This window comes from Notolabrus celidotus, chromosome 5 (genome assembly GCF_009762535.1).
Source record: "Notolabrus celidotus isolate fNotCel1 chromosome 5, fNotCel1.pri, whole genome shotgun sequence".
Lineage (NCBI taxonomy): Eukaryota > Metazoa > Chordata > Actinopteri > Labriformes > Labridae > Notolabrus > Notolabrus celidotus.
Window position 1 is genome coordinate 33,559,876 of NC_048276.1, and position 17,818 is coordinate 33,577,693.

At 41.5% G+C, this 17,818-nt stretch overlaps 1 protein-coding gene across 2 annotated transcripts in view; it reads right to left on the bottom strand.

Moving 5' to 3' along the window:
• Nucleotides 1-1,006: 1,006 nt before the first annotated feature.
• Nucleotides 1,007-17,818, bottom strand: part of tmem132e (transmembrane protein 132E) — a 601,081-nt gene continuing 584,269 nt past the window's right edge. For both annotated transcript variants that reach the window (XM_034683892.1, XM_034683893.1), the window contains 2 exons: nt 15,272-15,466; nt 1,007-5,330 (listed from right to left, as the gene is read on the bottom strand). In XM_034683892.1, the coding sequence (XP_034539783.1) occupies nt 4,260-5,330; nt 15,272-15,466 (1,266 nt within the window). In that variant the 3' untranslated portion in view covers nt 1,007-4,259. The remainder of the gene's footprint in view (nt 5,331-15,271; nt 15,467-17,818) is intronic.

The window sequence follows — 17,818 nt, forward strand, 5'->3', positions numbered from 1 at the left end:
TGGTGCTCATGGGAAATGCAGCCTTCACCCTGAAAAAAAAACATGACTGATTTTGTCCAAAGACAGCATCAAAGATCCTCACACAACCTCCATGTTTCTCGAAATAAGACATTATCATTCTTTTTAACTTGACAAGTACATTTTGCTCACTGCATTGGCAGATATTTATGCTCACATCAAGCAATCCAAGCCTTATTTTTGGCTTGTAATATCTTGAGATAAGATTTATATTTGGACTTGTCACATGAATGTTTTACTTATTCAGTCTAATGAGATATTTCTCACCAGGAATCAGAGGAACGCTGCAGCTAAGAAGGATAAAAGTGTACATGCAGATGGCTTCATAGCAGATACAGAGGATTCCCTGCCTGACTGATCTGAGCAAAGTTCATCATTTTGTCAACTGTCTTCAAATTTTATTTTATTTTAGAATTTTGATGAAAGCAGTCTTAAAGGCCCTATGAGGAGTTTTGAACTTGCTGAGAAACAGACTGAAAATGATACTGATGCCTCTTTATGACCTTCAATAGCAAACAAGACCATCAGCAGCAACACTGACACCTTCTCTGTTGTCATTTTAAATGCCTGAAACCACCCTGAGGGTGTAGGTTTCAGACCAGATGATGGACATCTTGCTTCAGAAACAGCCTTTATTTGACTGTTTTCATGGTAAATAATCACATTGCCTGATAAAGTTGACTGTTAAAAAACAACAGGATGAGGTTTTTGTTGAAAACACTACTTTTGCATGTATAGGACAAGAGATAAGAGGTATCACTTTGTCCACAAGGGGGCGCCAGAATCGATACAAAACAAAAGTTCCTCACAGCAGCTTTAAATATAAGGTGAAGTTCTGTTAGCCTTGCACAGAAACAGCTAGTCCACTTCTTTCTCTTTTTCCCTGTAGAGGTTAAATCAGCACTTTCACTTTCACAAGAGCCTTTTGGATCAGTATCTGTGTGCATAAAGCATGTGTAGGCGAAGTAAAAAAAGACAGTGTCCTTAGTATATTGCATTTTCTTTAGTACTTTACATATAACGGGAAAATACAAGGGTTTGTTTTCAAGAGAATACAGGAAATTTAACAGTGCTCTGTACAATAACATATTATTGTGAGTGTGGCGGTTGCTTTGCACAGCTGTCAGAGCCGTGCAGAATTTTCCCATAGGGGGGAGGGGGAGGAGGGGGAGCATAAAGGTACAATTCAAGATGTTCAATTCCATGATTTAAGAAGTTTCTATTAGCAGCTTGAAGAAAATACAAAATGAGCAATATATGCACCTTCACCAAAGCAGCACCACAAAAAAGAGAGACGTTAAATGTACAGAGGAGGTGGAGCTGAGGCCTAAAAATGATGTAAAAAAATCAAGTTGCATCACTTGTTGGGCAACTATTTACATACAGTGTGATTAGATCAACAGATAAAACTAAAATAACATGACAAAGGTGTGTTAAGCTGCTATTAGATACTTGTTCTTTAATATTATCTCACTGGGCTGACCACATTAACACTAAACAGCCAGGTTTAGTAAAGACTCATACATTCATCCTGAGAAACCATCACGTGAAGTTCAAACTGAAGCACTTCCGCGCTGCCGCTCCGAATTTCATGGCAAATCATGTTGATGCTGTGGCTAAAGGACGGGCTCGGACTGTCAGAAAACAACATCCCATCTTCTCTTTAGATGTTAGCACAGAGTGAACGTTATTACAAACCAGAATCAGGTCATTTCAACCACATGGTACAAAGAGAGGGCATGCAGAAACCAGACCCTTAAAGTCCCAATCCAGGATTAATGAATCTATGGACTGCATCTATTTACATGTACAACATTAAGAGGGGGTTTACTGAAGAAAAATAATCTCATGTCGACTTTTGGATCAAAAATGAAAGCCTGCTTTGCTCCGGTATTTACAAAGATGCTGTAATTAAACCGTTTTCATTTAACACGTTTGAGTTGATGAATAAGGAGCTCAGGATACACATTTTAAAGCATATATGAAGTATGCCTTTAATTCAGAGTGTTTGTCAATAAAGATGTGTGCTTTGAATCAGGAGAACTAATCTGGATTGGGCCTTTAATGAAGCTGAAAACGTGTACACTTTCAGTGACAATTAAAGCTTTTATACGCTCATCATCACAACAGAAGGAGCATGTCACACAAGTTTTCTAGGCTAAAAAAAATTCAGTGAACGTAAAAGAAACATCCAAGCCCTTAGATGTATTTCAGGATTAAAGGAATGTGACACAAGCACTCATTTTTCATCTTGTGGTTGTTTCATTAGTCCTGAAGAGAACTTGTTTCACATAGGATCAGAGCTTGAATAACAACCTTCAAATAAGTCATCCACTTGAGTACTCAATAGCAAACATTACACTAACAGGGCAAATGCAGTTAAAGACACTGTTATCTCTGCTGTCATCCTGCTCTCTCTTTAACTCTGTCTGGCTGCCACGCTAAGTTTCTGCACAAGTCTCACTTCATTCTGTCTCTGAACCTGAAAGATTTCATTGTCCTGCTTTCATGTTTTAAACTTTACGTCAGAGCTCATAACAGCATTGATATTTTCTTGTCATAACATCTTGCTGTGCTGATTTTACTCACTTTGATTTGCCAGTGAAGCCGCTCAGCCTCCTGAGACACATGTTGTGACAGCCACACCCAAATCTCATCTGCCAATAGCAACACAGCTGATTTTCTTCATCACTAAGAGCTTCTGCTCAGCACATTGTACATCTGTGACTTGAGTTCACTGCAACAAAGAAAAGGGACCACAGACGTTGGAGAGTGTGTCTTAAAAGCAACATGACAACATGGGATGGTTGTGGTTCAAAAAAAAGATGGAGCGAAGCCCATAAATGATTCAGAATTTTTGTTTTGGGGTGGATGGCGTTTCCTGCAGAGTTTAAAGGATCTGTGTTCAGTGAGAATGTCCCCCGCTAAGATTTTGAGTTTTTCTCAGAGGCTGTTGTGGACAGCCTAACTCGAGGAGGGGAAATAAATCATCAAAAAAGATTAGATCTGTGACGGTTTCGATGCATAGCAAATCCCCACGTTCAACATTCACATGTGAGACCTCTTTGTTAAAAAGCTACAATTCTGCTTGACATGAACGAGGGAATCCTTCTACTCAGCACAAGACTGGACATTACAAGACTTGGATCTGCAGCCCACTCTTCTAGCTTGGAGTAAATCACTTGTTGGGATGTTGGTGAGGGAGGCGACTCTGGCTCGATGCGGTATTTACATATACGAGTGGAATGTCTGCGCGTCTGTATGCCTGACATGGCATGCGTGTAACTCATGATAACATATTTACTTGTATTATGTGTATGAATGGCTATATAATTACAATACAAACATCTACAAATTTGGAAAAAAGTTGCTGATTGTGCCTCGAGATCCCCGTCCATGCAAAGAATGTTTGAGATCCTCACAATACACAAGCTCCTCTATTTATACCTCATGCTCGAGATCAGTCTTAGTGTTTCAATCTTACTACACTGTCTCTAGCCATAGTGAGAAAACAGGGTGTCTGCACTGATATAAGAAGTGAAGTGTGTGACTGTTTTATAAGGCATTAGATTTATCCAGGACCAGGAGGACTAGTTGAAGGGCACTGCTGTAGACTACCTATGAAATGTAGAAAAATGCGGGGGTTTAACATGAGTACAAATCATGAGTGTGCTGCACCAAAAAACAACAATGAAGAAAGTTTCGCCATTAAAAGAACACTTTTCCTACTTTGGCAAAAAACAAAATGAGTTTTTAGACATAGCTTTCATTAGAGTCTTTGACAGTTTGTTTGTTCATCAAAGGCCTCTTTGTTTGAAGTAAGTACAGTACAGCAGAGTCCGACTGAGCCAGCAACAACACAGCCAACAGCAAGCCTCGTCTACGTTCCTGTCCCTATCAGGCTTTCTTTAGAATCAGATCCTGACTAATAAGCTGGAGCAGCTCTCACTTTTGGCCATGGCTCAGCTTCCCGGTGAAACATGTTTCTGATAGCCAAGATTTAGATTCCTCCAGTGACTGAGATCCTCTGGTCAAGTCTTTGGCTTCCTTGCATCCTCTTCTGTGTGAGCGTGTATGAGATTACAGCACTGTGCAAACTAAATGGAACACACTCTAACAGAAACAACAGTTGGCCTTTTAGTCTGTGAAAAGTTATCTTTCACTTAGGTGAAAAAGAGAAAAATAGAAAGGAACATTTCTTTAGAAAGCTGAGAGCGTCGGTCCACGCTGCACCTCTTATCTCAGGCTATTTCTTTTATTCTGCGCATGTAATCATGCAGTTCCTCTGGGTCTTGAAAGCCCATATCCTGGCAGACCCACTGAATGTCCTCTTCATCTGCAATGGGGATGGAGTTATAGGGCAGCTCTTCTGTGGGGAGGGTGGTAAAAGTGGTGAACTTGACTCTCTTGCGCTTGGAGGTGGGGGAACTGGCCTCCTCGCCGTTCTCCTTTGTAGAGCCCCCGGAGCTGCCGTCACCCCGTCCGTGGACCTGGCTCTGAACGCTGGTCTGGGAACTCCCACTGCTGTGATGGTCCCCATGGCAGCACGTCTGTACGCCCTCCAAAGGATTACTGGGACTCTCTACCTGCTGTGGTGACAGATCACACTGGGCCCTCAGTGGTTGGCCGTTTCCCAGAAACACCCAGTGGTGGGAATGGTCCATGTTGGCCTGACCCTCGGGTGGGATCCTTTTGTGTCTGTATTTGAGCACGAAAACAATGCAGTTAATGAGAAAGACTAAAATGGCCAGACAGAAAACTCCCAGTAGAGCGTACATGCCAATCTCAAGGTCGGTCATGTTGCGAGGCGAATGCACAAACTCGTCTTCCTCCTCCTCGTCACTCTCAGTCGGCCTCTCTTGGTTGCTAATGGTGGGGAAATTGGTGTAATCAATGGGAACACTAGCAGGTTGCTCATTAGATGTCTCATAAATTCTTCCACTAATGTTGGGATCAATGATCGGACGCCTGGTGACAGGAGCCAGCTCAATCTCGCCCTCTGTGGTTGCCTCTTCCTCAGAGTCTTCCTCAGGGCCAAAGCGGACCTTGACATAAACTGCAGCAGATGCGATGACGCTTTTTCGTTTGGTCTTCTGACAGGCCTCACAGATGGTCATCTCTAAACGCACCATCTCGCCAGATCCCTCGCCTTCTGCCACCACCACAGGCCACCGTTGCTGAGGCTCCTGGGATACCGACACAACTTTGTCATCCAGTGTGGAGGCATTGAGGTTGTAGTCTTTGGGATCAAAGTAAGACAGAGTAGCGGCTGTGTTGTCACTGAAAAGCATCCAGATGGACAAACTGGCCTCCTGTCAGAGAGAAAGAGAGACAGACAGATCAAGATTAGTTATTCTAGTTGCACGGCAAAATAGTTGAGCTGAGTTCAGTTTAGTTTGTTCAGTTTGATGCAGACATTTCCTCATTTCTTATTGTCACAATACAGATATAATATAGATTTATGTCTTCCATCAGCAGGTGATATATTCTCAAAGGTAAGTCATTGTAAAATACTACATAGTAATGCTTTGACTTATGAGATGGTAAAATTACATTTCTGTAGAGAATGCAGTTGTCTTGTGTGTTCTATCTGCTAGTTTATGAGAAAAGTTTTATAAGTTCCCCAGATCTGCAGACAACACAGATCCAGAAGAGGAGAGCCTCTGCAACAGCTTGTGTATGAGTCAAAATGGACATGAAGTTTCTGCACACATAAATAGACAGACAAAATATGAATTTCTAACAGATTCTTAGGCTGAAAGTCCAATAAATCATGGGATTATTGGTGCTGGGGAATCTGTCATTGTTTGCTTGTTGGTCAGAATGGATAAGGACCATCTGTGATATTAAATAAATGAGCAAATGTAAAACATTTTCACCAATTTTGAAGGTGTAAACAGGAAAATATATCTGAATCTTGAAATCCAAAAGTGGTGAAAGTATTAAAAGAGATTCTGTGCACCAGTTTTTCTCAGTGGTTACATCATGCACCCATGTACAGAGGCTACTCCTCCAAGTAGGTGGCTCAAAAGTGACCTGTGGCCCTTTGCCTCCTCTATGCACTGTCCTATCTCATCAATAAAGGTGTCCAAAAATAGTACAGCTGAAGAGCGACAGGATTTGTTGGGAGTAGAGAGTGGGGGGAAAAAATGTAGGAAATGATTGTGGCCGGGAATTGAACCAGGATACACTACCATGAAGAATACAGCCTCTGTATGTGGGGCTCACACCTAAACCTCTAGGCCAGCCAGCTCCCGTTGCTTAGAGATTACAGATGTATTCTTGCATTTAATTTGACTGTTTGCCCTCACTGATTTAAAACAGAACTCCTTGAAATGGTTTTTTCAATCTTTAGTTGCTCCTTTGGCAATTTTCACGTGACCTCATCACTCCTCACAGATTTAATTTAGATGCAGAACTTTTAGGACTTTTGAGATGGTATCTTTAACTTTGTGAGCTGAGTCTGCAGGTGGATGCTGGAGAGTTGGTGGGGACAAAAGTTTGAGTGCATCACTGGTGCGGGACATCAGCGGTAATGGCAGAGCAGAAGGAGCTTATCACAGCTCAAATAGATGACCACATTTGGATGGTACCTTTGTTGGCTGATTGTGAGTGTGTGGAGTGTGAAATCACTGCAGCAGGAGTCGCCTGCCTTAATGAGCTCACAGGCTCCATAGATGCAGAGTTTCAAACAGTCTCAGCTATCTTCTGAAGTCAATCGCACTTCTCGGGCCTGTGACCAACACTTCAGGGATTTTGATGTAGCCAGTGTTTCGGCTGTATGTTTGTCCTGTTCTGTTTGTCCCCCCTCCTTCTGTTTTCTCTCACTCTGCCCAGGTGAATCTGAGTGCCAACGAGATGCACCTGGTGTGGGGAATTTCAAAGCCCAAGAGCTGCTTTCAGGAAGTAGAGGCATTTAGAGTCGAGACTGCTGCCTTACTGCCTCTCACACTGGGATTTTTGTTGTGTGTGTTGATTCAGTCTTTAGTTGATCCTCAATTATGATTGTGTTCTTTGTCAATTAATAATAAATCTCATATCTGAGTGTTCAAGGTGTTCTATGTGATTTTTGGGGCATAATTGTTTTGGCTAGTTCTTTACCACATAGAACAACTTTAGGGCGGGGCATGACACCAGCTAATATTCAAATAACTGATGTTAGATATGAACAGTCAAGACTTATTCTAGATTCTGCTGGTCATATCGTGAAATTAGATACTTGAAACACAGGGATGGATTCAGAGTTGAACATTTATGACCACACTGTAAAAATGAAAACTTAAAATTGTTGGCCTGAAAATGATTTTTTGGTTAAGTAAACACAAAATTTTTAATTTTGTTGCAAACTACATCAAAGTAGTTATCTCAACTACCTGTATGAAGTTTGTTCTGTAAAGTTGTTCTCATTTCATAAGTTAGGTTGGCAGAACTTAAAATTATGGGTTTGAGGCTCGGCTAAATGACTCGAGTATGCTTCAGGCAAAGAACGGGGTCTCCAACTCAAATCTACAGGGGTCTTCCATACTTTCAATTCCCCACATGTGGCGCCATCTCTCCTGTCCTGTGTGGAGTTTATCGCCCTAAAGGTGAGTATTTGGTTTGAGTATTGTATTGAAACTCTTTACAGTTGATCACTTGATGGTGAGTTGATTACCGGTTAATGTAACTTCAATTTGTTTAGTTAGTTATTTAGTTTAATAAGGCATGGTCATTACCAATAGCTAGCCGCCTTGAACAGGAGCTAGCTACCTTGCAAGTGGGAAAACGGTGCAGTAACGTCATACTCAAATGTTCAAACTACCTGCAATAAAAGTGGAAAATAAAGATTGAAATAATTCAAAAAACCCTGTGTCCTTTGCACACATACTGCAGTCGTGGTCTGGAATCTGTTTATAGAGATTAACAGTGGTGGCACAAGCTTACCCTTAGACTTGACGAGTTTAAGAAGTCTCAGTTTATAAAAATGAGATTAAAATGTGGCAGGAAACCAAAGAATAGAGTAAAAGTTAGATAGGACTGCTGATAACAGCACCATCACCAAACTACTGCACAGTTGGTAAGTTTGATCATTTCTCCAAAGAAACAACAAGCTGTGTGAATATCAAAGAATCAGAGAAACGTGACTCTGCCTTGTTTATATCTCCCCAAAGAACGTCTCAACGGTTCAGATCCCATTCTTTCAAGGCATTGACCGTCATTTGAAAAGCTATTCCCAGCTGAGCCTTTTGAAGTTCTGGACTTTCTCCAATCCCCCAAAATCTCCTGAGCTTTTGTGAACATGTGCAGTACCCAGCGCTCAGTGCAAGCTTTGACATGCACACATACGGCCTGCCTCTGATGTGCACACCAGCAAACCACTTTCAAGCAAGAAAAGAAGGACGGGGTGGCAGCAATGAGAGCACTGTCCTGAAGGCTGCAGCACAGCTTGGCTCTGCAGCTCAGATGGATAAGGTCCATACAGCAGAGTGCTTCCAGTGATGAGCTGCAGTCTGTATCTATGTTACTCGTGTGTGATCTTCTCGTTTTGTACGTTTTATCACTCTATACTCCCTGATGGAGAGAAGCCTGCATGCTGGTTACCTGATGACATTCATCTGCCAGGGAACAAACCACAACACTGGTGTCCATGTAATCAAGGCTGCGTTTGACAGCCACCTTTGCTCACAGTGTGCTCAAACATCAGCAACCAACCATGCAGAGCTGACATAGTAGGAAAATGTTTTCTCTAAAACAGAGTCCGACAGTTTTAGGCCTCTTCTTCTTTCCTTGTCTTTCTGCAAAGGGCAGATGCACAGCCAGTCTTTTCATGACATAAATCCCTTTGGTGCATTTCAGGGAAAGACTGCTATGTTGTGATGATATTCCACCATGAGCCAAACCTCTATCATCCCAGCATGACAGAGAGAAGACAGCCTTTGATATGGATGATTTAAATAATACATTGAGGGTGGCATTTCTGTTTTTAGGAGCTGACTCTGCGAGGCGGAAAAGGCTGAAATAGGGAAAAGGGCAATAAGTGGGTGTTTTGACATGGGTAGGTTATTTTGCAGGCGCCTGTTTGTGCCAATCAAAACCAAAACAGTTATGCATGTTGAGGAGAGTCTTATTTTAGTGAGGGGGGAAAGTTTTCAAGAAAAAAATAGGCACACATCAAACACATCAAAGACCTGATAAAAACCCAGAGGGACTCCTGCACGCTGTTGATATTATTCCATACATTGAGCTAAACACAATATTCACACTCAGTTTCAACAAATGCTGTAAAATCAAGGATATAAGTCACACCAGAGTTTAAGACGCCGTCTGTCTTTAACGGCTCCCAGAGGGACAAAGGTTTAAACTGGGTTCCTTCCATAGACTGTAAACAAGAATGGACAGCGTTGCTCCGCCTTTTCCCGTTGTACGGTTCTGTAGCCAAAAAACCCCGCTCCAGGGCGCAGCCATTGTGCAGCCAGAGTCTGCGAAGCCACATAATTTCTGTGTTGCCACAGTAAGGAGCTCTGCCCTACAGCGTAGCGTCACAAGATCCTGTGGAGTTTCCCTCTACAGCAGCTGTGAATCAAAGCAAACCCGGAAGTAAAACCCAGTTTTTTAACCTCTAATAACTAACGAAAGAGAAACTTTCAGCAAAAAGAGGCCTTGAACACAAAACAGTCAAATAATAACGACATATCACCACAGCATGATGATGTGACCTATACCGAAACATTTGACCTATACTGCAGCCGCTTTGCTGGAAGCTTCAGTTCCAGCCGAGCGAGATGCACCCCAGGTTCCTACGTGCAGACTTGCATTGTGTTCAGCAACATGCATTGTCTATGCAGACGTGCAGCTTTCTAGATGCAGACCCTGCCAGCCCGTACAGCAGCAGAGCTCAGCCTACAGTCGTTTTGATAGTTGTGAGGTACAGATGGACCCACTGCTCGTGTCCAATTTACCAAGACTCACCCCCCTCATCTCCACTGGCCACCAGCTGTCTTAAACCGAGGAGCCTTATCAGTCAAACAAGGACTCCACAAGGTTTATTACTTTAAAGGTTTACCACTGTTTTCTTTAAATCTATGATTTTAATGTAACAAGAGGGAAAGGCATTACAAATTGGCGCTACTAGACCAGTTAGGCCTGCTATGTATCCAGCATGCTTTGCACACTGAAGCTGTTGCTTCTTTTAGCGTCATCTTCTGGGTATAATACTGTGACACAATACAATACGTCTCTGCATATACTGATATATCTTTCACAGAGGAGCGGAGAACACAACAAACTTTTAGATGGCAAAATAGGTTCTAAAAGAAGTGGCCTTCCAATATCAGTGTTTTTAAAGTTGTGTTTTTGGGCATTTTTGACTTTACTGGATAGGAACAGGAAAATATATCCTAATCTTGAAATCAGAAAGTGGTGAAAATATTAAGAGAGATTCTCTGCACCAGTTTTTCTCAGTGGTTACATCATGCACCCATGTACAGAGGCTACTCCTCCAAGCAGGTGGCTCAAAAGTGACCTGTGGAACCTTTGCCTCCTCTATGCACTGTCCTATCTCATCAATAAAGGTGTCCAAAAATAGTACAGCTGAAGAGAGACAGGATTTGTTGGGAGTAGAGAGTGGGGGGAGACATGCAGCAAATGGTAGATCCCGGGAGTTGAACCTACGACCGAAGACTGTAGCCTCTGTACACGCGGTGCATGATTAGACCACTAGGCCATTGGTGGCCCAAATATCAGTTTTTCAACAATTGATGGGGACGCCAATACTGTTAATTAAAGAGCAGGTTGGCCAATGGCCCATATACATACATACAGGGTTATAATGCAATTATCATGTTGTTCCTGTTCTTAATAATATAGGGTTATCTCAGTCAGTCACATGTGTTTGATGGATGTGATAAATCAGGGAGTTATGATGTAGATTTCAGAACATGACTCATATGTATGTCAGAAGCAATATTAAAATGCATCATTCTGTACATCATATTGAATATATACACTAGCCGGTTACTGCATTATATTTGATATGCTGTTATTTAGGATGGGACAGACATGATATCATTCAGGGGGCTTTAACTTTGCTCCACAGCAGCCACACTGACGAGGCTGCCTGCGGTGTCTGCAGACATTATGTCTTCATTCTTTAACTGGCCTCATGACACAGACATCCGGCGATGCAGAATTTTTCAAAATGTCATTAATCAGCTGATCTCTAATTAAGAGTGCTTCTTATACAGATAATTTTACCGTAATGTAATCTCTACATTTCCATGAAGTAATGTTCATCAGGATGAGGTTTGATACGCCCACATTCTTTGATTTGTGCTTTATGGTATCAGGAAATGTGTGGATGCAAATTGAACACAAATGTCTTTAATAGTAAAATATGCATATGCAGAGAAACACTCCCCTAAAAAGATTATTCTGATACACTGGCATCAACTTGAGATGTAATAACACTCTCAGATTGATAAATACCATATTTAAAGTGCTCATTTAAGCAGAAACAGTGGGTAAATCACAGCGGCAGAATAAGCTGCATGATGAACCTTGAAGCCTTTCAGTTGCAGAATTTGGTCAAGCATAAAAGAGAACGATGCAAAGAGTCCTTGATTGTCCAACTCCCTCCATCCATAGTTTATGTGTTTCATTCATTTCCAGAGTAATAGAGGACATTTGGAAAGTTTTCCTGTGAAACAGAATCAAATGGCTTGAAATAGCAGCAGCACTCCTCTGAGAGCTTTGCCGGCAGAGGAATTGGCTGCCTTTTATGGCCTGGCCTTGGAGAGCACTTAGGACAATACATTACAATAATTAAATTTCAAGGTGGCCAAGAAGCAGAAAGCAAGAAAAATTGGAATTTAATGCCTGCTTCTCTTGCGCTGAGGCTTGGTGGGGTTGTCGTTGCTTTTTTAGACACTTGCTGGCCAATAAGAGGGTAAATGGGAAGAAATTCACACACACCCACTTACTGTACATGCATCTCTCCAGGTAGAGCAGGGCGGTAAATTAATTCCTTTCACAGAGTTTGAGACATCACTATTTCTTTGTAAAGGGGTAGATGCAAAGAAAGCGCATTATTTTCTGATTCCTTTCCACCTGACGTGTCTTCACTTCTTTCTTCAAGCAAGGAAATACATTTGGAGAAATATATACGGGCACTTCAGAAGTATTTTGCCAGGCTTGTCTAATGTGCAGGTTGTGATCAAAAACAACATCAAGGATACTTTTTAGTTCGCTGCAGCTGCCTTTATCTGCCACCCTTGCTAACAATGCAGTCCGGGGCTTAAAAGATTTAGCTTGAGAATGTTCCTTTTTACTCTGAAATAAAACAAGTGCCTGCTTGTTGAAATTGACGAGGGAGATCTGCAAATAAACTTAATTTCCCAGCTCTCAACACTGAAATGAGAGAGTGCACTGAATGTATAAGGAGCCTTGACATTAAATGCACAGACTTCTGCTTTTAATTGGTAATTGGCTCATTGCCACACTTATGTGTGCACTGAGACGGATGGCTTTATGTTGAGACTTTAAGAGTGAGTGTGTATTCATCCCTCTCAGATCAGTCAACACCAATGAGGAGTAGACATCGTCTTTAAATTCAAAGCCTTCTGACTCAGCTGCATGCTCACAGTGATTCAGCCGAGCTTTAAATTAATTTTTATATTTACTTTGCATAAAAGTGTGTTACTTAGGATACTGTGTCTCTGGTGCAGAATATAATTTATTCTACCAGAGCTACGATAGTAAACAAGGCCTTTTAAGAAAGTCCCCAATTAGGATGAATTTCATGAGCAAAACAGTCCCACCGTCAGAGTTCTCCTTGGATATTTGTGCTTTGGAAGTAGCACTAATGCTTATTATTTACCTCAGGTACACTGCCGCTAACTTTTTTGTCTTCCCACAAAGAGACTTCATAAATATGGAGCATTGTTTTGGTGCCATGTGCATATTTTTATGATACTGTTGTGTGTTTTGAAAACTAAAATGCAGCATAAATATTTCAGATATCTTTGCACATGGTAGAGTGAAAGATTCTCTCTTTGGTGTTGGACTTTCAAACAAACGTCTCAAAGTTGTGAGCAGATCCAGCTGGTCACAGCACACACACACACACACGAACGCACGCACGCACGCACGCACGCACGCACGCACACACACACACACACACACACACACACACACACACACACACACACACACACACACACATACACACACACACACACACACACACACACACACACACACACACACACACACACACATATGCATACTTTTGTTATTTGGAGTGAAATTACTTTGCATTACACAAAGATTTAATTACTTCTGAAAGCATTAAACGTGTTGCCCAAAAGCCCTGACCAAAACCCCCTTGGTTTGTTTTATGGATAAGTGTTTTTATTGACTGCAGTACAGGAAAATGCTATGACCATTAGAGAACAGATAATAGAAAATATTTACACAGATTTTGATTCAGATGCTTGGTTTGGTATAAAAACATCTTAGGATTGTTGTTTTTTCTTATAAAATGATGAACAACATCATGACTGGATGAGTCATAGACTGTAAATAGGAAGTGAAAGCAGCAATAGCTTCCAAGGTCACGTAATGGTTCAAGGATACCTTTTAGAGGCTTCAAGTTTTTCAAGAGCATGGTTACTCATTCCAACACTCTATACCAGGGGTGTCCAAACATTTTTCAAAGAGGGCCACATTTGATGTTGTCAGAATACCTCAGGGCCAGTGGCTCCTAATGAGACTTAGTAATCATAAAAGTTATATATGAAATATATTTAATAACAAATATTTTACTTTTTATCTCAATAAATCAGTAACTAGGTGGTCCTCAGTTCTCCACAAGCCATGTAAACATTAGAACACTTTGTCTTCTTCTGGAGGAAAGTGTTTTTCATTTGGGTCGGGCAATGTGGGAAAAATATATTGTCTCATTGTTTTTTTATGGCAGGATCACGATCTGGATTTCATCACACTTCTTTTTCATGTTGTTTTTAAGACTTTTCTGACATCAAATTCAGACAACAATTTAAGAACACAATCATTCTTTTCCTGTGTTCTAAACAATTTGTATGCACCAATTTAGCCTTTTCTGGAAAATGTCCTAATTTTGATCTTGTCTTGTGTCCTCTTTTGTGTCTTCTGAACTTGTATTGACATTTTCACATCATGATAAAAACATTTGAAAACCTGTCAGCTTCTAGAGTTCTTGTGTTTCTTCTTTAATGCTGTCTTGCAGAATTCCCAGAGCTTTGGCTTTTACACAAGTAGTCCATGAAGCTTTTTGAGACGTTTCTGGATTGACTTTAGTTTTGTTTGTGTGCTTGAAAGAAACTGCAAATGTACAGATGATTCAGAATGTTATTAATTTCTGTGCTATACATAACACATTTTAAGATGGAAGCTTGGGGCCATAAATAAATGGACCTTGGGCCGCGATTGGCCCCCGGGCCGCACTTTGGACACCCCTGCTCTATACTGTGCTTGACAGGTTGTCATGGCAGCTACTTGTTAATCACAGGAAGCCAGGCCCTAAAATGAACCTACCTTACATTGTCATCAATTATACTCCAACTCTTACAGTTTACAGAATGAACAGCACGCTGTACCTAAGACTTGAAAAACAATCTCAACCATTAAAACTTCAGGAAAATAGGAACAGTTGAAAAAATCATTGAAAAACTTTTCTTAACTGGTCGCAGAAAGACTGGCTTAATTTTGCAGGGTTGCCCCCTGTTGGCCATTGGACAGAATGCATGCAGAGTCACTCCTGGGCAAGTCCAGACTTTTTTAATTGGGGTGGCATGAAGTATGCACAAACATACACACAATTATGAGCATGTCTTTACCCTTTGGATCTCCATTTATTGTATCCATATCCACTAATATTAGAGTATCATACGGATGCTTTATTTCAGTTCTTTAAGGAGTCAGAGAGAAATGTTTGTCCAAAGTCAGAGTATGAAGTGCTAACAAAAGGAATTGTGCTGCAGTGAAAAGCATACAAACAGATTACACATTAGCCCCGCCTCTGATGTGGTAAATAGCCCATAATAGTTTTGGGTTTTTGGCTTTGGTACCATGGGTGGCCAATCTGTGTCAAGGGAGTCCCAAGGCATCCCTGCGGGCACACCCCTGGACTCACTTCTACTTCATCTTTTAAACCAAGCAGCTCCGTCGTCTCCTCACACACAGCCTGGGATTTACATGTAATGAACCCTGTGTGAGTGTTTGAGTGTTATTACCGTACCTGCTTGAGAGTGGTGAGTGTTTGGATGCCTGTTGCCTTGGCCACCATGGTGTGACTGTTGCCAGGGCTGGGCTGCAGTGACAGGGTCAGACCTGAAACAGCATGAACCCGCATCTCAGTGATGGAGACCTTTTCATCCGTCACAGAGAATGCCGATTCTCCTAACACCGCGTCCACTGCCAGCGGAGACTCCACCTGCAGAGAGAAGATACTCCTTTATTGTTTCTCCACATGACAGAGGGACATCGTTTAAGACCAGAATAGACAACAGCGTTATTGTTTTTCTGAAGCTCATAAAGCCCTGACAGGACAATTTTGGATTAAAGTGCTTTGTGCTGTTGTTTCGCTGCATCCTGGATACACGTGTCAATGCTTCCCTGTCTATCATGGTGAAAAGATGAACCCAAAAACCTTGCCTGAGACGGTATCCATCAGCAGCCAGACAACGAGGTAAGATGTGCAGCAGCTGCGTCCTGCTCTCAAAGTGACGGTTAGCAGAAACACTCGTGCCCATCTTAGTGTCACCACATGAAACATCACAAGCATTTGAAGCCTCTCTTGTCTGTTCGTGTAATCCCAGGCTTTTGACAGGCCTCTGCGCCCACTACTTTGAGCACTTTTAAGAGATCATCATTTCACTTTGCAATCTCAACCAGAGGTCAGGAGGGACTTCAACAAAGTTAAGAGCCATCGAGCAAAGCAGTGGCCTTGTCCTCAGAGTCAGGCGGGGAAATCTTTTCCACCTTCATCTCAAGCATTTTCCAGCTCCAGTGGGCATCAAATAAAGCGTGCCATGCTAGAGCAGTGAAGGGTTTGGTGCTCTGACAAGCTTCCCCAATCATCATCAAGTGAAACCTTGAAACAGCAAGATAACTGCATCACCTCCGCACAAGCTGTTTCCAAAAGAAGGAAGAAAAGTCTCAGAGAAGCACCATATCGGCCTGATTTGTAATTTAATGTGACACGATGTTCATGGTTTGAAAACACAGTTCAGGGTTGATGTTGCAAGAGTGATGTGATTTAAATATTAGGTGGAATGTCAAGCTTTCTCCTTTGGCTGTGAAAAACATTAGAAAGGAACATCTTGTTATTTTTTTTTGACACATTTCAACCTTAAAGTATTCTTCCTCCTGTGATAAGGAGACTTTGATGAGAGGTTGTGATTACTTCTTTAGCCCTTACTCATGCATTTATGCAATATTCATAAACGTCTATTTATCACTAACTTTTATCAAACAGGGGTTGTGCTATGTTTTACCTTTGCCTTCCGTTTGAGTATTTGTAATTTAAATTCCTGTTGAACTTTGGGTCTTTTTCAGATGGTTTTTTGTAGTGGGCTGAACGAGGTGTTTATTAGTTGTCAGAGTGAAACAGGCAGTGGGTGCCTGTCAGCGTGGACTCGGTTTGGAGAAGATGGCTGAAGCACAAACATGTTTGTGAAGCTATGTACCAATCACAACCATATAATAAGATGGAAGCCATGAGTGTTGAACTTCACTGACTGTGAAACCAGAAGAATAAGAGCTCCACCTGCTGACTGGCTGCGGCATAGATCATAAACCCTGCCTCCTTTATTTATAGAATGAGAGTCAAGCTATGAAATTAAAATACACTTCAAATTAGGGATGGGCATTTCAAGCCAAAATACTATATGGTAATCATTGGCATCTATTTGACGATTACCCACATAACCCCCCCCCCCCCCCACTTTACAAAAGTTAACAAATATTTGAATATTGGAAAATCATTGCCCATTCCTACTTCAAATAAATAATCTCAAACATAGTTTCTCTGACTGACCTTTCTTTGAAAACTCAAGTCAATACATTAATTTTTTTTTAACGTGTCACCTTGAATGTCTCTATTTATACTGTTTTCCAGACCCCTGCCATGGCTGCTTCTTCCCTCTCCTGGTTTCTGCAGAATTTCTTGTGCAATATTTCTTGTGCTGCCTTTAGCTCAGCGACATCATTTGCTGCAATAATTTGTCATGTAACGTGGTGCAATGTGATTTGTCATGCAAAGACTTGAGTCCAATCATTTGCAGAAACATGCATCTGATAGTATCTGGTTAATAAATATGGTCCTGATTCATTAGCACAGTTGATGCACACATGATCATAAACTCTTGGGTTAATGAAAAAGCATACACACACGCAAACACACACACATTGCACACATCAAGAGTGCAAAAAATCTTTTAATGAAACACACACGCACACACACACTGCACACACAAGCAGAGCAGCGACCTGTCAGTCTACTTTTATTACAGGGCCTGTAGCTTGTATTCTTGCACCATGACAAAGATGGACTGTATTGTTGTTATTCCCTGTTTGTATTAACTCAAACAGAATTTGGGATACTCGTTTCTAACGGGGAGAAAAACAGGCATTTAACGAACAGGTCAAGCCCTTACTGATGAGCGTTCCTTCCAATCTGCCCACACTTGGTTTCAACTCCTTGATCATTGCTAATTATCCACTGGCAGACGAGGAGGCTCCTCCACACTATGTCAACTCAAGTCTCACTCATTAGCTCTTCTTC